Raw genomic sequence first — 21,103 nt, forward strand, 5'->3', positions numbered from 1 at the left:
AATAATAATAATAATAATAATAATAATAATAATAATAATAATAATAATAATATATCCTGCCTCTCCGTATGGATCGAGGCGGGAGAACAGCACATATATAAATTTACACATAGTTAAAATACATTCTCATTATACAAAGCAAAATTTAAAAACACAATAAAATACCTGTACATGTGCAATATCAAAATCTGATTCCTCATCAAGTTCTGAGTGGAGTATCATCTTAAGCTGTTAAAGCAGGTCTGGGGGTAGGCTCGCCGGAAGAGATCCGTCTTCATTGCCTTCTTAAAGGCATCTAAGGTGGTAATGAGACGGATCTCCTCTGGCAAGCCATTCCATAATTTGGGAGCCATTACAGTGAATGCCCTATGGGAAGTAGATCTTAATCTAGTCTTCGGGCAGTCCAACAGGTTCTTCCCTGTAGTTCTGAGAGTGTGGGGCAGATTGTCAGCTAGAAAGCTCTGTGGTGAACTGAACTACACTTCTGAAAAATACCTGAATGCTACCTTTACCACTTTATTAAACTGATTTTAATCATCCGTCATTTTCTTGGAGGGGAGGTAGTCTTGGTAACCACAGTACTTGGTAACTGGTAAGTGCTTCACCAAATCTTAAATCTCAAGATTCCTTAGAATGGAACCAACACAGTTAAACAGATATGAAAGTGACACAACTGTGTAGTACAGGTATTAATTCTAGCCTGTTTACATCATTAACTGGCCTGAATCCCCAAATTTCATTTTAAAAAAAGTATAAAGTTCACCCACTTTTAATGAATTTGGAAATATATGTCAATTAATGATATCAACAAGCTAGAATTCTAGTAAACCCCAGCCAGCTGGGCAACAGATCAACCATACCTTCTATACTTTCTTCTTTACTGGTTTCATTCCTCTTCCATACCTCTGCCATACCATATTTGTATCCCTCGATATATCATACAGCAGGAATTTTCAGTCAATACATAGACATATATATACATATATGGGTTTTGCTGGCTGTTTGCTGCTCCTTTTTTGGCTGGCAAAAAGGCAGATTGGGGCTGCAGTGTGCGGTTGCTGCAGCCCCAAACCAGCTTTGTCAGGGTTGGCTTGAAGCTGCCCCTTTGGGGCAGTCTGTTTCACCCCAATGTCATTATCCACATTTCTTCCATTTCATTCTCCTTTAGACTCAAGTGCCATTTCCCCATTCACATTATGTGCACATTCAGAGTGACATTTCATGAGGTAGTCCAGGAAAGTTTTCCCCAAATGTATTATTATGATTCCTCTATGTTATTCTATCTTTGTGTAAATTTGGTGCTTTTATGAAAGTGCTCAGCTACTATGAATGTATATAGTTAATTCACATCTAATTGGGTCCAGTTGGATATTTCAGCAGGATACCAATGCTTCAGCAATCCTTTCTCTATTCCCGTCCCCTGTGCACCCTTCCCCCAAATTGGGGAATCATTTCAAGTGTTTTTTTAGGTACATAGAGAGCTGCATGCTGGGAGGCTGGAAACTTGCAGAAGCAGTGGGTTTGATCTTCAATAGCCAGTTGGATTATGGCCATTGTATCAAATGTTTTTGCCATCTACACACAGTGAATGGAATCCTGTTGAAGTTTTACACATGAGTACATTCCCTTACTGAAGAAGTTGGACATTTTTGTCTAATGCAGCATGTCTGTATTTAGCCCAAAGTTGCTAAAGCAGAATTTGAACATGTGGTGCCACTGTACCTGAAGAAGGTCATCATGAGCAAATGTGCATGTGTCTGTGCATGCACATTCAATTCTCCATTTAACTGCACATTTGGGTGTGCATTCAGCAGGACAATTTTTTCCATTCAACATAAGGAATGCATACCACAACCGAACAGTTAACTCCACAGGCAGAGATTGCACTAATTTTTTTAAAAAAAGTTCAACACTGTCTTGTTGACTTTCTCAATTTGAATCATTCTGTACAATATAGATATTAGAATTCAAAGGTACATGTAACAGCGCATGCCTCAATATCTGCAAATGAGCACTGGTGTATTATTCCACAAATAAATTAGATGTTATTCAGAAAGGGGCATGATTCATTGGCTATGCTGCTGTATTAGTAATCATTACTATTAGTAATTAGTAATCTATTTTGAATCTCCAAACACTTTTTTGCTATTAAAAAAACATGGTGGCGCATAAATAAAAGTTAGCAAGCAAATACCTCAACAAACGAAATGAAGAATTATCACAATTTTTTAAAAAATGTTTTGCACAGCAGTGTGCTATGTAAACTGTGAAGCCTGAAACACTAAATGTTCAGATTACAAAGTTTAGAATCCTCTGTGTCCTGTGTAATGTTGAGAAAAGCAAACCTTAAAAATGGCCTTCAGAGAGTTTGTTGTTACTTCACAAGTTGACTTTGTAGAAGAGAGACCTCCAAGATCCTTGCTTTCTTTTTTTTGTTTATATAAAAATATTTTTACCACTTTTTATTTAAGATTGCAAAGCAGTTTACAACATAAACAATAATAAGAGCTGATATTGCACAGAGCAAAAGATTTTGAGTTTGCATATTTTAAACTAAGGAAGAAAACTTCCTTGATATTACAAACAATGAAACAGAAGAGAAGAAGAGAAAGATGTTTCATAATTATCTTCCCAAAACCTGATGCCAATATATGTGCAGCTGACTTGACCAAGGTTTGCACTGTTGGAACAATGAGGTTAGTAGCCTTTGGCTGCAGTCAAATGTCATGTAATCTAAAGTGGCTCCTTTGATGCAATGTACTTTGGAACAATTTATTTTATGTTTGTGGCTTTTGTAGATAGGCAAAGAAAAATGTCCAGGGGTCAGATAATAATTGGGAATTTGGCATGTACTTGGCTTATAATTTTAAGGTAAGAAACAAAGAAGGAAGATGTTGATACTTGCCATTTTTTACAAAAGGGTATGTGTGTGTGCGCATACATTTGTCTCCGTGTCTGTGTGTATAAACAAAAAATACATACACATGTAACTAGTGGGCACATTGCCTTACAATAACAACAAGAATGAGAGACCTACAGGCCAGACGTTGCTAAGGGGAAGCAACATAAATTAAAGAGAACTCAGATCAATGTTCCATTCACCACTTCTTAGCAATTATGAGTTCATATTGCGGCAGTGGTTAAGGCATGGGCTGATAATAATTGTAGTGCAAGGACAGAAGCACAGGATTTAAATAAGCATTGTCCTTCTGAAGCTTAGATTCTAAACCCCAAAGAAATTACCAAGCAGAAACAGAGAGCTTGGAAAACTTTTGTTAATCATGTCTTTGGCAAAGTATATTTGAATGTGGTTACATCATTACGACTGCTCCAATAACAAAATGCCTATGGTGAAGTATCAATATGGTTGAATAGTGTGAAATTTGGCAGCTTCTTACACAATCCTACAAAGATCCATAGTAAGTTATGAAGGAGGCCATTCCAAGGTCTCTTTACCATTTACAACTCATTCAGCTCATACAAGGACTGGAGTAGATACAGGTTATGGAGATAAATCAATTAAACTATGATGTTTATCACACTATACTCTTAAAGTGCTACTTTTCCACTTTGACTCCTCTAGCTGCCTCCTGTTGCATTCTGGTATTGGCAGTTTTAAGGAGGAGTATTTAGAATTCTCAGACAGAGAAGTTCTCTGCCTGAGAATTCTAAATACCCCTCCTTAAAACTGCAAATCCCAGAATGCAACAGGAAGCAGCTAGAGCAGTCAAAGTGGAATAGTAGCACTTTAAGAGTATAGTGTGATAAGCATCATTCTTTTAAGTACCCTGGTACAATTTTTGAGAGCTTTCTCATCTAAAGCTTGCACCATGCTAGCTCTCAACACTGAGTTTCTTTAAAAGTATTATTGCCAGTTTAGAAGTTGGAAGCTGCTTCTGTCTAAGGTGAGTCCATCCCACCACCACAAGTTGGTTTGTCTCCCTTCCCAATGATGAGATTTAAAAAAAATATTGGGAGAGATTAAGGAGAATATGTGAAGTCATATAACTGCACTTTTTAAAGTTCTCTTTTTAAAAGTTTTAAAGCCTCCTCTCATAGCTCAAAGCCCACATGCAACAAGAAATTAAATGCAATGGACAATCCAAACTATACTATCTTGAAAACTAGTCGCATGGAAGTGACATGTTAAAAACATCTGACCATGTATCATGGACTTGTCTTCTTTGTAATAATGAATACAGAGATTTTCTTTACTTCCCTTGAGTACAACACCAATTCTGTCTAGCATTGTAATAATGGTAGAAATTATTTTCTGTGCCTGAAAAGACCAAAATATGTGCATTCTTCTAAATAATCTATGTATGTATGCAGTATAGAAGGCAAGTGTACTATTTGTGCTCCTCATTTCATTTGTATAATCACATGTAGAGAGGCTAAATTATGGCAATTTGATAAAATTCTGATTATGCTCTACTGCTATTAATTGCTAATTTCCTTTCGATTTTCAAAAGAACAGAAGCAAATCACAGCACAACAATTATTAGAACACTGACCTCCATTAATGTTCACCAGAATTTGTGATGTACTTCTAGTGGTGTTCAAACTGAAAAATTAACTAAAGACCAGAACAGACAGGCCAAATATTGGCCTGGTACAAACCACTCCAAAAGGGCGGCCTGGCAGCAGAGGGATGTCACAGCAGCCAAACTGCCTGGCATTCCTCTCCCCCCAAAAGAACCCAGAAAAACTGGGTTCTTTTTAGGATGGCACGCACATGTCACGAGTGAGTCACTGGCACACTCATGACATAAGCGACACGCAGCAACATCTATATGCTGCGCATCACTTACGTTAAGATGGCAGCCCCCATGTGGATGGGAGGCCACCATTAGGCTGCCGTCATGACATGCTAGGGTTCCGGAGCATGTGGTTGCCACATGCTCCGCAACCTTAGTATCGGTGGCGGCATGCCCCTTTTCGCCCATCTGTCCCAGGCCAAAGTTGCTTTGGGCCACTTTGGAAGTGTGCTGTTTAAATGATGCATACGTCCTAAAAGGCCGGAAACCATGCCAAAGCCACACTCCAGTCCTAAGGACTGGAGCGCAGCTTCTGGCCTCTTAATGCATGTGTGCCATTTAAACAGCATACCTCCAAAGTGACCTGAAGCAGCTTTATTTTGGTCTGTCTGTTCGGGCCCTAAGTGATATTCCAAGCATTTTTTGTTTTTATTTTTTGGCTTTGGGTTCTCAGATAATGGAGTCTCTCAGGTTGATTCAGTGAATAAACACAGTAGCTACACATAATTTATTATGCACTGACCTTGAAGCTGGCGCCCTTTGAACAAATCTTTTGTTTTGCTTGGATGAGCTCTGGCACTATTATCACACTTAGGTTGTTCATATCTGAAGGGAGAATGGCAAGGAGAAAAGACAACAAGGTAAAGTCAATTTAATTTTTTAAATGTATCATTTTCAACACTATGTGAACATGCTTGAGTTCACCACAGGGTTTGTGTGCATTGCCTTTCTCTAAAATCATAGCCATAGATAAACAACCACAGATTTTAAGGACATGCTTAAAATCCATTAATTACAACTCATGCCATTCCCTGAGATAAGAATTGCTGAGTCTTTTCAGAAAACTCTCTTGAAAACAAGTTCAAAAGTGCTTGTGCTTTGTTTCATAATGTTTCCTGGCAATTTTCTCTGACCTGGCAAGTCTGTTGGACAACCATGAGTCTATAGCAAGCACTTTCAAACAGTTTTTATAGTACTTGAAAAGTGCTGCTTTATCTCTTACTGTCACCTGCTTAATACAAATCCACACACCCAAATCCTTCATGCTTTCTAGCCAGTCCTTTGCCAGATGCCACCCTTGAAATCTTAGTTGTATTCACAGTTGTACTAAGAGGAGATTCTCTGAAGTGAATGGGACACATTAATTTCAATGCCTCAAGCCCAATTTCAATGAACCTACTATAAGAGCCTATTGTTGGCTACTGTTATTGATTTTATTATGTAACTCTAGTTATTTATGGATGACTAGTATCTTTACTAGTATCTAAAGTGCATTTCACAATGAGATTTTATTTATATCACAGATACAAATAAGTGTCCCACCACACCACATAAGTGTCCTGAACACACCTAACATAAAGCCAAGCTAAGCTTGGTTAGGAGGTGGATCACTAGTGAATACCAGGGATTTCTAGGTGGAATTAGGAAGAACTTAAAACCCTGGAGAACTACCTGTCAGTCAGAATTCACAACCAATGGACCAATGGTTTAACTTGATATAAGGAAACTCCTTTTATTCCTGTATTCCAAACAGAAGTTGAAAAAGATTGTACATATAATGATTTAAAAGATTATAAGTTGCATAGCTTTCCATGGCTGGCCTTTATTGTTTGTACAGCTTTTGCTCTTATCGCTTACACAGATTCATAAGAAAGTGAACAAAAAGTAAAAGAAATGGGATCTTAATCCTATTACTACTTGAAGTTGGGCTACAGTTGTCCTTAATCTGTGGCACCTTTTCTCAATATATTCATTGCAGTGATCAATTTTAGTATAAGAGAGAAAAGAGGGATAGAAAATGCACTATGGATAAAAACTAATGCTTTTTCCTTGTGGACTTTTAAGATGGTAGCTAAAGGTTCTTTGTGAATACTAGTGTCAGTTGGCTGCATCTCTACTTTCCAGATTAAGATACGAACTAGAATATAAGTATAGTCAATCCTCCGTTTTCATGGGGAATCCGTTCCGGACTCCCCTGCAAAAATGGAGACTTGCTTATATTCAAGCCCCATAAACTTGAATGGGGCATGTGCCCGCAAGCACACACAGGGCACATGCCACAGGAGCATGCCCCATTGAAAATAATGGAGGTTGCCCCTCCGTGAATATTCAAGACCACGGATGTGAAGTCTGCAAGAAAGGAGGAGTGACTGTACTCTTCATGTTCACATTTCTCCAAATTTTGTGATGCAGTACTAGGCTCAAAAGTGTTTCTAAATATGTTACAAAATGTATTATTTTAGGATGAAATACATTTAAATATGTGTGCATTTAATATATATATATATATTTATATAGGACTTTTCATACAAATTTGCACATTAATGAAGAAACAGGACTGAATAGATTTATGAACATGAGTAAAAGTGTTCCAGATTGTAAGGACACAAATCCAGCAATCACTAATGAAATCCAGATTTAACTACCTTTTCTGTAATCCAATGTATGACTGACTGCTCCTAAGCAAGAATTTTTCAATCTGATGTGACAACATGAGGAATCAGTGTTTCTCTAGAACAGGTTACATTTTCAATGCTTCTAACTACCAGTCATTTACAGGTTGAGCAGGTTAAGTATCCCATACCCAGAAATCTAAAATTTGAAATACTCCAAGATCCAAAATTGTCCACATGGGTGCCTGAGAAAGTGACACTTTGCTTTCTGATGGTTCACTGTACTCAAATTTTGTTTCATACACAAAATTGTTAAAAATATTGTGTATACGATTACCTTCAGGCTATTTGTATAAGGTACAGTATATATGAAACATAAAAAGTATTTTGTGTATAGATTTGGCTACCATCTCCAAGATGGGCTAGTGGTTTGAGCATTAGACTATGATTTTGGAAATAATGGTTTGATTCCCCACTCAATTATGGAAACCCACTGGGTGATCTTAGCTGAGATACACATTTGCAGTCCCAGAATGCCCTATGATAGGTTTGTCTGAGGGTCACCATAAATCAGAAATGGCTTGAAGGCATACAACAACAAAAAATTGCAAATATTCCAAAATCCAAATAAATAAATAAATAAATAAATTTTTAAAATGTGAAATCAAAGGCCCAGTACAGATGGGCCAAAAGCGGTGTGCCGCCGAAGCTGATAATAAAGTTCAGGAGCATACAGCAACTGCATATCCTGAACCCTAATGGTGCCCTTGTGGCGTTGGGTGCACGCTCCTAAAAGAACCCATTTTTTCTGGGTTCTTTTAGGTGCAGAGGGACGCCGCGTGGTTTGGCTGCTGCAGCATCCCTCAGGAGCAGAAAGGGGTGGCTGCAGACCACCATTTCAGGGTGATCTGTACAGCCCCAAAAGACTTTTGGTCCCAAACATTTTGGAGAAGGGAGCTACATCTTTAGCGACATCCAGGAGGGTTATCAATATTTTCCTACTTAGAGCTATAAAGAATCCACTCTTCTAACACAATGGATGCCATCACCCCAGTGTTTGATTTGGTACCACCCAGGCAATTGAATTTTCTTACTTGTGACTTTGTAGATAGTATAGTTAACTGCCATACAGAAAGGATTCTCAAATAGGTTAGTTTCATACTCTATATATCACCAAATTACTTGACTTTTACCATCAGCTTTTTTCTAGTTTTTTTTTCCTTTCCTACCCTTTCTTTTTGTCTTGTCTGGTCTTTTGGTGGTGTCTATCATTAAATATAGTACATATTGGGATAAGAGAATATATAATGTATAAACATGTAAAAATATGTGTGAGAAAGGAGGTGAAAGGATTAAAGTTTTATATTTCTTTACACTGTACTTTGAAGAAATATAGTAACATTTTTAAGGGGGGAGGTGCCTTTCAGAGCCATCATAACAAACAATAGTGTTGGATGCTATGCTAACCAAGAGAATAAAAAAATGGCTGAAAGCAATGATCACCACCTCTATTGTTTGATTTACCTTCTCATTGTCTAAAGGAAATTGACATTTTGGGCACTGGCCAATAGCCCATAAGATACAGGTTGTGCCATGAAGGTGCAATGCAATTTCATGCTCAGGTGAGTATGTGTTTTGTGGGTAGAAGAGACACCTTTAGAGTAAGGAGAACAGAAGCTGTTTTGATGGAAAGCTTTGGATGAAGTGGATAGTGATTGGTGATACATGACCTCTTTTCACCAGCCAAGAAAAGATTGAAAGAGAAAACTTTGAACCAGGTTCACTAATGTAACATCTGGCAACCAGCCTGATCTCAGATTAATCTGATACTGCACTTTGCATTCTTCCCCCTTCTCCTTCTGCCTCCAGTTTCCCCACTGCAACTAGCATTCCATGCTTATACTTTCTTTTTTTATTATTGTTTTACTATAATCAGACTCCTTATGGATTATATACTGGTGCAGCAAGGTTCTATGCCTTTACCACCTAAAACAATGTTAGCAAATAAATATTACTAAATTAGAAAGGGAGACAGAGGTATGAGTTTCATTTATTAATTACAACTCTGCCATTCTCTTCTTCTAGAAAAGTTCTAGTATCATCCATCTGATTCCCATCACAGATAGACCCACTTAACATCAGAAATGGATGTGCCATCAGACCAAAGATTGGAACTTATATATCAGAATGAATTCCATTAAATTACATGGGGGCAGGGAGGGAATAAGAATATATAGTTTTAGAGCCTTTTCTGAGGAATGCTATCACCTGTGTACATGTGTGTGTGGTGCATATTTCACATTTTATTTGCAATACAGTTGTCCCTCATTCACAGATACTTTAACCATGTGGTTAATGGATTCAAGTACCCATCCATGGTTTGAAAATATTTTAAAAATACAGTGGAACCTCGACATACGCGGGGGATCCGTTCCGGATCTCGCCGCGTATGGCGATTTCCGCCTATGCTCGAGCCCCATTGTAAACAATGGGGCTCGTGCGCGGTGGCGCGACGGCAGGGGCGTGCGCAGGGCGCAACAGGCGCACGCGCCCATTCAATTGAATGGGACGTGCCGCCCCGTCCGCCCTGCGCGCACGCCGCGGCTTGAGCGCGTATGCTCAAGGCCGCGTATGGCGAGCGCGCGTATGGCGAGGTTCCACTGTATATAAAGTCTAAAAAGCAAGCCTTGATTTTGCCATTTTATATAAGGGACACCATTTTACTTTCCATTATATTTAATGGGACTTGAGCATTCATGGATTTTGGTATCCACAGGGGGTCCTGGAACCAAATCCCAGCAGATATCAGGGGATCACTTTATTGTTTTCCTACCTTCACTATGCCCTATACCAGTGATGGTGAACCTTTTCAAGGCTTAGTGCCCAAACTGCAACCCAAAACCCACTTATTTATTGCAAAGTGCCATGTCCCTCTGGCTTTCTAGAAACAAACTCTGGCAAACTCTGTGCTGGGACGTTGGCACATATGCCCACACAGAGGACTCTGAGTGCCACCTCTGGCACATTTGCCAAAGGTTCACCATCACTGTCCTATACTGTCCTTGCCAAGGTTTTTTCACTTCAGGGTAAGTGGCAAATGTGTTGTTCTACAGCAAATATGTTGTTATAACCCCATCCACCTTGTTGATAACTCAATACCCATGAAAGAAAAAGAGGCAGCATCATGAAGCACACCACAAGTCAGCACTTGAATCATGTCACAACCCACTCCCACCATTTAGTAAGGCCAGCCTATACATAGAATATCAACCTTATAAACAAGAGACCTCCATGAACTTTGGTTATCAACAGCCCTACTCAGGACTTGCAAGATCAGGGTCATGGCTTTTTTTTAATTGAGGCAATTCCTCTGTAAGCCTGGCAGGCAACAAAGAACAGGAAAGAAGGAAGAAAGATACAGGAACAGGAAGGTTGTGGTGTGTGCTGCCTTGTAATACAGAGGTAAAGGAAAGCCAACCTGAGCACAGAATCAAAACAAGGAGGAGTGCATGCATGACATATGAGGCAAGACCAAAAAAAAAAAAAAGAGTAATGGTGGTGGAGGAAGAGAAAAATAGAGAAAAAATAAACAGAGACTGACTAGAAACATGTGGGCATGTGAAGGGGGCACATGGAAGGAGGTCTGAACAACACAAAGGGATCCAGCAAAAAGACAAAAGCAGAGAGGAAGGAAGATCAGAGAGATGAGAGGAGGAGGCCACAGGATAGCAGAGAAAAACAGCAACGGGGGACACATGAATGACACCATAATCAGACACATGCATGCCACAAACTACAGTGGATCCTTGTAATATGCTGGGGTTTGGTTCGAAGATCCCCCGGGTATAACAAGATCCATGTATGCTCAAGTCCCATTGGATATAATGACATAGCTAAATGGTGTCCCTTATAAAAAATGGAAAATCACGGTTTGATATTTGAAATTTATAAAAAAAATTAATATTTTCAAACCGTGGATGCTTGAATCCTTGTATAAAATATCGGTGTATAAGAAGGGCCGACTATATATAAAAGTGAGATTAGGGAGACTATAAAATGGGAGGAAAGATGTGGGATTAGATTAGATTTGTTTTCAATATCAAGCTTTTTTTTTTTTAACTTTTTACTACATATGTTCATAAAGACCACCAGGAGGGCACATGAGCAATCTGAGACGTGATAAACAAAAAGGAATTATTCGCCTAGCTTGAAAAGCTGCCTGATAGTATGCCACCTCAGTATGTTTATTCCAATACAGAACTGAATGCCTGAAGTGTGCAGATGTAGGTCAGCCATGACTATAAATTTCCAGAGTGGTATTCCCTAATCTGATGCCATTCCAGATAGACAACAATCCCACAGCCACTATGCATTACAAGATTGGATAAAGCTTTTCCAAAATTAGCCTTATAGTTTGTGGCAGTAAAACCATCAAAAATTCTTATAGCATCTTAAAGCTAGAAAAATCCATCTGGTTTTAGTCAAGACAGAAGTCTGTCATTTACAGAAGGCAACTTCAGGTGAAAGGAAGAAAGGAAGGAAAGCAGGCAGCAGGCTTATACTGAACCAGTGTCCTCTAATTTGGTACTATTTACACCAGGGTTTCATATGGGAGTGATTTACTAGTTGTACCTGGAGATGCTACAGATTGAACAATTGACCTTCCAGAAGCAAAGCATGTGTTCTGCTACTGAGCTCCAGCCCTTCCATTAACGAAAGACAGAAAGTAATCACAAACAAGAAATGGCTATTCTAGCTTTCTAGAATTTACTCTCCCCAAACACTGTTTTGTACAAGAAAAAAAAATGACTAGTCTTTCAAACAATTTCTGCTTGTTTCAAGCTCAACATGCTGCCTTGGCTTCTGGTGAGCTTCCATATGAGCATTCCTAGAAAAGCCAAGCCCACATTGTTTTCCTTGGAAGGTGATACTTTCTCTGTCTGCATCTGCTAAACAAGACTCACAACACTAACATGTTTTTGGCTCCATTGAAATTCATGAACTTTCATCTTACTGTTTAATGAGATGTTAAAAATACATTTCTCCTTTCTATTGGTTACAGTCCTGTTGCTCTGTTGAAGCTAATCATGTGAAAATGAACGGTATGGACTGCTGTTTGAGAAATAATGGGAACCTTTCTAAGACTATATATCTTTCCTTGGCAGCTTTGCCCCCACCCCCTTTTTTTCCTCTCCAGGCTGCTAGATATTATTGTTTCCTATTTTAGTGGCTCCTTTTTGCTGTACAGTGTGCTTTACAGTAATGTATCATCTTGTCTTAACCCTGTAAATGTTACTCCAGTTTTGCAATAAGGAACTGATGTTGAGAGATGGTGACCAGCACAAGGCCATACACAGACTCCCTGGGGTGAGCTAAGATATAAATTGCTTCTTCTGTTCTCATAGCATCATATTATAAATGTTGTTTTTAAACCACAAGGTTAATCAGTAATAATGCAATATAACTGCCATATTCTTAGCTAACAATGTTTTTAATTAGTCCTTCTTTAGGAAATGGATCAGTTGATAATCCTATATCAAACATGTTAAAATACAAATGATCATGTCCCACCAACATGGCTTACCTTGTTGATGTACCAGGTATGGGGCGTCCTGTATCAACAAGGACACACCAACAGTATCCTGTGGAAGGATGACACTGCACTGGTTTGTAAAGGCCACCATTTGCACACTCTGGAATAAATACATTGTCCTTTTGAGGTTGCTTAGCTTCTTCTAATGCAGATTGAAGTTCTTGGTCACATGATGAAGCTGCTAGGAATGAAGAACAACAGAGCTGTAGACATCACCTATGAATCAATTAACTGATTGGTAGATCAGCCAAGAGGCCAAAAGAAAACTATCTAGAGATGTCATAATATTACATCTTCCTTTTAGTGGTTTCCATCAATATGAGCACTTGTTGCTATCATTTACTGTTCAAGGTGTAACATGTACCCCAGAATCACCATGAGGCCTAAGTCTACGAAATATTTTTAAACAATATTTCTCATTTATCTTTTTTTTAATTTGAGAAAATAGAAGGCTTTATCCACAAAAACAGCTGATGTATGTATGTGGAAAATCCTATTCCCCCACCAAGAATCATTGGGCACAAGAGTTCTTAGCAGAGAGGATTCTCTGCTTAAATCAACTATCGTTTCTTTTCTTCAGTGCAAATCAAGAATGCTCGGAGCAACAGGGTATTGGCAAGAGGTGTGATTTTACTAATTGGCTCTCTCCACTGGTTGTATTAATATAAGAAAAGCTGTGTGCATTAAAGCAGCTTGTGGAAGTAAGGCCTGCCCACCCATCACACCAAGGCATGCATCCTGTTGACCAAAGAATTCTTTGTATGTGGTGGGATTTCACCACAACAGCCATTTTTGTGTATGTAATTTTGCTGATTCTGTTTTCAAAAAGGGAAATATGTGGGGAAAAATACAAAGTTTAATTCATGATTGGTTGGTTAATTTGGAATGTTTTAATTATCAAGAGCCTTTTTCACGTATTTTTCCTTTTGTATTTAAAAAAAAAACCCACACACCATATGCAGCCCTCAGAGTTGCATTCTCTGCAATAGAATATGAGATTTTGAACTCATCTCCAGGCTATACCACTCCAAACAGCAGTGAGGATTCAACAGAGATACAAGTAGATAACCATAGGCCAAGGAGAAATCTAGCTTTTTTCTTGACATGCAAGCTTCCTTTGACTTAGTATTTTTTTAATATATGGAGGAGCCTTCAATTAGATGGGCCTTCACTTCCATTTCAAAAAAGGTACAGACCAGGGAGAGGTTTACCAACTCATAGGTCAAGTGGTCATCCTTCCCCTGTACTGATGCACTGTATTCTATTTAAATTTAAATTTAGTTACTTTTACCTGAGAGCCTGAGAGTGTGGTGAAGTAGTTTGAGTGTTGGCTCTAGGAGGTCAGTATTTAAATCTCCCCCAGACATGGAAAACCACTGGGTGACCTTGGGCACATCACACTTTCTCAGCTATTGCTGATGTATTTCTTCAAGTCAACTCCAGTTTATGGTAAGCCTATCTTAGGGTTTTCTTGGCAAGATTTGTTCCAAGGAGGTTTGTCAATGATTTCTTCTACTGCTAAGAGAGAAAGAGCCAACATGGTGTAGTGGTTTGAGTGATGGATCAAGACTCTAGGAGCCCAGGATTCGATTTCGTTCCCTTCAGGCCATAGAAACCTGTTAGATGATGTCTGGCAAGCCATCCTTTGCTTACAGAAAGAAAATGGCAAATCTCAATGGAATAAATCCTGCTGAGAAAAACCTAGGAGAAAGTCATCAAAAGTAGATGACTTGAAGATCCATCACAACAACAAGAACAACAACAGGAACAACAGTACATTCTAAACTGGCATCTAAAAGATGTACAACAGCTGCCTAAATATGCAGGAAAAAACAAAGGCAACCTGTGTGCTCTTTTAAAATTTGAAACCATTAAAGATATTTCTGTCTATCACCCAAACTCCATTGAAATCCATGTGGCAAACATCACCAGAAAAACTAGAAAGTTCCCTTGCTAGTAATTCTCTTTTTCTTCCATTCTCATAATGTCATGGGCCATTTATGAACAAATAGAAACATTATTTCCATTGGAACATTAGAAAGAACTTTCTGACAGTAAAATATGTTTGATACTAGAACAGATTGCCTCAGAGGGTGCCAGAACCTCCTTCTTTGGAAGTCCATAAATGGAAGGTGAATGGCATTCTTTCAGGAATGCTTTCATTATGTATTCCTACATGGCAGGAAATTGGACTACAAATCTCTTGCAGTCCCTCTGAACTCTGTGATTCCATGATTATATGAAAGACTGCAGAGGAGAGCCAGAAATTATTCAATAAACAGTAACATGCAATAGTTAATTCACTAAAACAAACAGACAAACCAGTAAGAAGATATCAGTACATTTTTAAGAAGTCTGCAAAGTTATACTTAATGACAGTTTAAAACTATGTAACTTTATAAATAAATACCTCAAATTTCTGTTAGGGTAAACTGATGGGTATATTCAGCACACCAACAATAATAAAATTGCAGCCAAGGTTTGTGACCTCCTGTTTCAAAGAATTTTAGGGAATATCTTAAGTTTCCTAATCTTGTCTGAATATGTTTGATTGCCTGTTCTATAAATCAGAGTAAGAGCATTGGTAAGTGTATCTGTCAGAAACAAGACAGTAAAAACTATATGGATGTTTTAAATAAATTTACTCACGCACGTAGCCTCAGTGCTTTTATGTGATGGCAAACAGAATCAAGCATCATTTGAAAACATGTGGGCTCATCTGTAGGTCTCCTTTATTGAGTTGACATCTCAAAACAGACATTTAAGGTGTCTCTCTACTATTCTAAAAGAGTAAATTAAAATAACTTGCATCTGTTCACAGGAGGAACAATTTCGCCTCCTTGCCTCCTGCAGCCACCTGTTTCTGATGAGAAATCTCCAGAGAAAGACATTTAGGTACAATATGGAATCTGATGCGAGGGCTGCTGTGGGAGGAGAAATTTATCCTAAATTTAGTGGACCGCTTAATCAGAAATACCATTCAGTTCAAGCCTGAAGCAGAATAAATAATTTCTTATACACATGTTTATTATCATGTTTCAAAATATAGAAAAAAGTGAAAGCTTCTATTTGTTGTTCTTGCATTGTATAGCTGAGCCTCCAGAATGTAACACTTTGGGAGTTCGGAGGCATTCTTGTGGTCTAAAGAAATTCTGATGACTCCAACATACCTACACCACCATATGCTTTCCTACCCAGTTGAATGAAAGAAGCTGATTCTCTTGCAGATGTAATTATTTAGCTCTGTGGTTTCTTCTGGGACTGTAATGCTGTTTATAAGGGTTGATCCTTTGGAAATGCATTGTGACCAAAAAAAACATACTAGCAACAGAATGCTCCAAACCCAGTGTTTACTTCTGGTTGATCAAGAATGGAATCAAAATGTTGACATATTTTCTTACAAGATCTCTCTGTGTCTATCTTTAGCACAGTTCTGAATTAGGCTAAATAAAAAAAAAAAGGATTCATGTATAAAATTCTTCTACTCCATGCCATCAGAAATTTGCCATTTAAGCCATAGTCATGTAAAGTAAATTCACTTTCACTAGAACCACACACACACACACACACACACCCCGGAATATAAACAAATCTAGTAGAAAGACAGTTTTCCTTGAACTGAGGCCTCTTATGAACACTATATATTACTTCTGAAATTACTATTACATAGTCCACATTTAAAGGGAAAAAATACCCACAATTATTTTTCCCAAATAATTTAATTAATTAATTTGTTTTATTTATATACCGCTATTCCAAAGATCATAGCGGTGAACAGTAAGAAAGCTAATTAGCAAGTAAGCTAATTTGCCCCCAACAGTCTGGGTACTCATTTTAGCGACCTCGGAAGGATGCAAGCCTGAGTCGAGCTTGGGCCCTTTCGCTGATCTTGAACTCGCAACCTTGTGGTTTTGAGTGAATGGCTGCAGTACAGGCATTTAACCACTGCGCCACCAGGGCTCCTAATAATAATAATAATAATAATAATGATTGTTAGCTTGCTGAAATTTCTGTTAGCTTTTGCTCATTGACAGTGAGAAAAAAAATCTAAAGGGCTATGCACATTTCAGTGAATATTAACTGAAGTTATTTTTTACAAACCAAAAATTTATAACATAAATAGGGGGAGATCATATTCTTTTTCAAAAAATACGCTTAAAGATGTTTCTCCCAGAAGCAACATTTCACAAGGAAAATTCTCACAAAGATCTGTTGGATTCTTGTGAAGTAGATATTTAGAAGCTTTTTAGAATCCTCTAGGCTTCAGTGTAATATATTTTTAGACTGAACACAATATGAAATGAAATAAATGTCATTGGTTGGAATCTGAATGTAAAGATTATTTTGTAGAGAGTTGCAGTGAGTAAAGTGTATATTTATACTTTACCATTTTCTGCAAAAGAAGAGACAGTAGTCCTTGCTCCCACTGTTTTTGGTTCTTTGTTTTGTCCTTCACACCTCACATACTTCCTCCCTCCCTATGGAATCATGGAATTATAGAATCGTAGAGTTGGAAGAGACCACAAGGGCCACACAGTCCAACCCCCTGCCATGCAGGAAATCACAATCAAAGCATCCCCGACAGATGGCCATCCAGCCTCTGTTTGAAGACCTCTAAGGAAGGAGACTCCACTATGCACAGAGAACTTTGGGACTTGTAGTCTTCATTATAATTATTGTTGATAACTGCCACCAAGTCAACTTCAATGTGTGGCAAGCCCATGAATAATAGACCTCTAAGTCCTATTATCAACACACTCACTCAGGTCTATCCATCTGGAACGTGATCCTCCGCCTTTCCTGCTGCACTCTGCTTTACTGTCCTTTGTAGTGAGTCATGCCTTCTCATGATATGGTCAAAGTACAACAGTCACAGTTTAGTCATATGGGTTTCTCGAGTTTAGACTTGATTTACTTTAGGATCCATTTATATGTCTTTTTTAGCAGTCCATGGTATTTGTAGGACTCTTCCCGAGCACCAAATGTCAAATTGCTTAATTTTCTTTCCATCAGCTTTCTTCACTGTCCACTTTCATATCCATACATAGTGATGCAGAGTACAATAGAATGACAATCCTAATTTTAGTGTTCAGTTGTATATTTTTGCATTTTAACATGTTTTAAATATGTCCCAGTATTTTTAACCATTTGAAATTATGTTTTTAAAATAATATTGTTTGATTATTTGTTAAATTTTGTATACTGATGCTTTAGCTTAATCTTTTTTTAAATTATTGTAAGCCTTCTTGGGAGAAAGGTGGGATATAAATCCAATAAATAAATAAATAAATAAGTAAATGTACAACAAATACACAATAAAATTACCATTTCCCAGAAGACAATCTTGGAAACACAACTAAACAAAGCAGCTAATCCATATCATAGCTGAGGATGAAAGACACAGACATAGCACTGGTAATATATATCTCTCTCTCTCAGTGCCACCGCCTCTAGTTTACAAGTATGCTCATATCTCTATAGCCTGCATGATCCTTTTTATAATCTGCCTTCCCAGTTTGTTACCATATTTTTGGATGGCTGGTTGCACTTCAGAATAATCATTCAGCTGTATCCACCTACCATTTTTTTCTTCCAAGATTTCACAAAGCATTCTAAGTATCCCAGTGGGCCTCATTCTTGTAAATAAAAATCACACTGAAGGCCAGCACTCTGCTTTGCAAAATACCAGTCTCCCAGCAATATTTCTAAAAATTAAAATATATCTTAGCAATCACAAATCAAGTACAAGAATCTTGGTGGCCCCAAGGGAAATGTCTGTAGGTAGAATGCTAACCAAGGACATGCTGTTCAGGATGCTAGGTGTGCAGCTTTGGGTACTGTAAATTAGCTGCTAATGCTTAAGCATATGTTCTGCTTAAATGAATGCTAATATTTCAAATTTCTCTTCACTGTCTCAGTTGATCATTCTGCCCTAGTAGCCATGTAGATTCATGGTCATAAGGCTGAAGAATCTGGCTTTAGTTATTTTACTGTGAAAGTGCCAAGAAGCATGAATAGGTACTACTTCCATCTTTGTGCACTGCCAAAGCTTCTGGCACAGACCATTTCTTTCCAGACTTGAGGAACTTCAGTCCTAAAACATGATATTCTGTATATAACCTAAGTTTTTAAATTATACTTACAGGTTTCTTTTGCACAGTCTCATAGACAACTATCCCTTCACTGACTAAGGCTGCATCTGCATGGCCCAGGATACTCTGGGAACAGCCCAAAATATTCTGGCCCTAGAGCTGCCCCAGTGTACTCCTGTTACTTGGGGCCCTCCATTGCTACACTGGGCAGCTGTTTACATGGTCATCCTGCTGTGCCACCTGCCACTGCTGTGGTGAGTTGCTCATTCTGAGGTCAGAACGAGGCACCTAGAATTGATCACATTGTAAACAGCCACCCACTGTTGCAATGGAGAGCTCCAGATCTTCCAGGAAATCTGCAACAAAATTACATTTTAAAAAAAAAGTTATAGGTGGGGTATTTAGTGCGTTCAGTGCTGAACTAGCCAGATGTTGTCACTGAGGATTGGGCCCTGTATTGTCCAGACTCCTTGTCATGGCAATGGGGGGTGGGGAAGAGATTTTATTTGCAGACAGGGTCCTAGATTCCTCCAAACTCAAAACATATCATAGTTTGGTTTTAAAGTTGCATTTTTCTAAACTTTACATTTTCAACCTGTGATGCTCATATACTTAAAGTTCCAAACACATTTTTAAAAAACAAACCACACCCAACCTCTTTTGACTTTGGGCTCAAGAACATGGGGCACAGATTGTACCAGGGCCACCACGGGACCATGGCAACCAGGTGTCATGGTCCCAAGGGTACCCACTGCTGCAGTCCTCAATGGGCCTCGAAAAGGAGCAGTAAGAATCCACTCCTTTCACAGCTGTTTTTGAGCCATGTTCGGCAATCCCAGCACAGCCTTGGTGCAGTTCATGAGCAACTGGGGGGCATGTTTCATGTGCATGCCCTGCCCCTGGACTGGTCTGATGGGGGCCCTTTTGGGCTGTCTGTTTGAGTTCCTTGTCACATCTAAATGAATTTTATATCTAAAATTAAAAATTTACTCCTCTGTGTACAATTGATAAATGGTGGAAATTGTGAGGCCCTCCAGATGTTCTTGAACTGAAATTCCAAGATTCCTTACCACTGGCTAGGATGAAAGCTGCAAACAACTTCTGGATTGCCCCACTTTTCCAATCTATGGAATAAAGTTTCAAAGTACAAAGTATGGAGATTATTGCATTGGCTCTCTGCTTACTAAATATAATTGTTTGTGCTGCTTGAAAATCTGATATGGTCCACTATTTTGAACAAGCACATGGTGGTTTGGGGGGGTCAAATTTTCAATTAGCCATTAACTTGCTAATCAGATCTCAAGTTCTTTTTAATTGTGCATATCTTAGGGGTTTCCTGTTCCTGTTGATCCTTCCCCATTCTGCATATGTTGACTATTTAATAGTATATATAAGGACTGCACAAACCAGGAACTACAAGGCATATTGTGCTACCCTTGTATATAAGAATACAATACAGAAATTATAGCTGGCCAAACCACTTACCTGAGAGCAATCCCCATTGAAATCAATGGGACAAATTTCTAGAAAATTTGTTCAGTGATATTCTTGCTTCACATAATTATTTGGTTTCTCTGAGATTGTACTTTAAAAAAATTCTATGGAAAGGTTCCCAAAAATATTATTTTCTGCAAATGCTCATTTGCAAATATTTTCAAATATTCTTTCCATTTCTAATTTGAAGTGTTACTTTTAAAGGACATTTTTATGGGCATTTTGACAGGAATTTATCAAGATTTATGACATTTTCTCATCAATTCTAAGGTGTTTCTTTCCCTCAGAAAAGTAACAGGAAGTAACAGAAAAGGAAGGAGGAGTGAAACCATAATATAAGAACTGATCTTGGAAAAGTTACTATTGTAGCCTAATCCCAGGATCCTCCAGTCAGCATGGCCAGTTGCAATAGCTGTAGTCCAAAAAGTAACTTTTCCATGCTTTGCTTCTGCACCATTGCTTACCTACCATAGAAAAGGACACAGGAAGAGATTAAGGCACCTTTTTTATGCTTTGCAAGTGGTGTCTGAAAACACTAAAAGTATAAGGTGGTCTCAGTTATTAAACAAAGGTGAGGAGTCACAGAAGCCTTCATTTGTTTTCTCAGAGAAAACTATAAGTAAGAAGAATTTTCAGCTTTTTATTCAGGCCTTTTCTGTCACTCTGTCTTTCTTTTGGAAGAATAAATAAGTACTGCCTTTGACCTTCTCTGTATCAGGATTAATTTATTTGGAACACACAGAATTATCTTTCCTGAGGAAGCTGGGAAATTAA

General features: G+C 38.3%; 1 protein-coding gene across 5 annotated transcripts in view; it reads right to left on the reverse strand.

The window, feature by feature from the left end:
• Positions 1-21,103, reverse strand: part of SMOC2 (SPARC related modular calcium binding 2) — a 217,768-nt gene that overhangs the window by 40,538 nt on the left and 156,127 nt on the right. For 3 of the 5 annotated variants that reach the window (XM_042445661.1, XM_042445660.1, XM_042445658.1), the window contains 2 exons: positions 12,735-12,921; positions 5,281-5,363 (listed from right to left, as the gene is read on the reverse strand). In XM_042445661.1, coding sequence (XP_042301595.1) covers positions 5,281-5,363; positions 12,735-12,921 — 270 coding nt within the window. Of the gene's footprint in view, positions 1-5,280; positions 5,364-12,734; positions 12,925-21,103 lie in introns of all 5 variants that reach the window. The other 2 variants (XM_042445659.1, XM_042445657.1) reach the window with 1 other exon arrangement.

This window comes from Sceloporus undulatus, chromosome 1, assembly GCF_019175285.1.
Source record: "Sceloporus undulatus isolate JIND9_A2432 ecotype Alabama chromosome 1, SceUnd_v1.1, whole genome shotgun sequence".
In the NCBI taxonomy this organism is placed as follows: Eukaryota; Metazoa; Chordata; class Lepidosauria; order Squamata; family Phrynosomatidae; genus Sceloporus; species Sceloporus undulatus.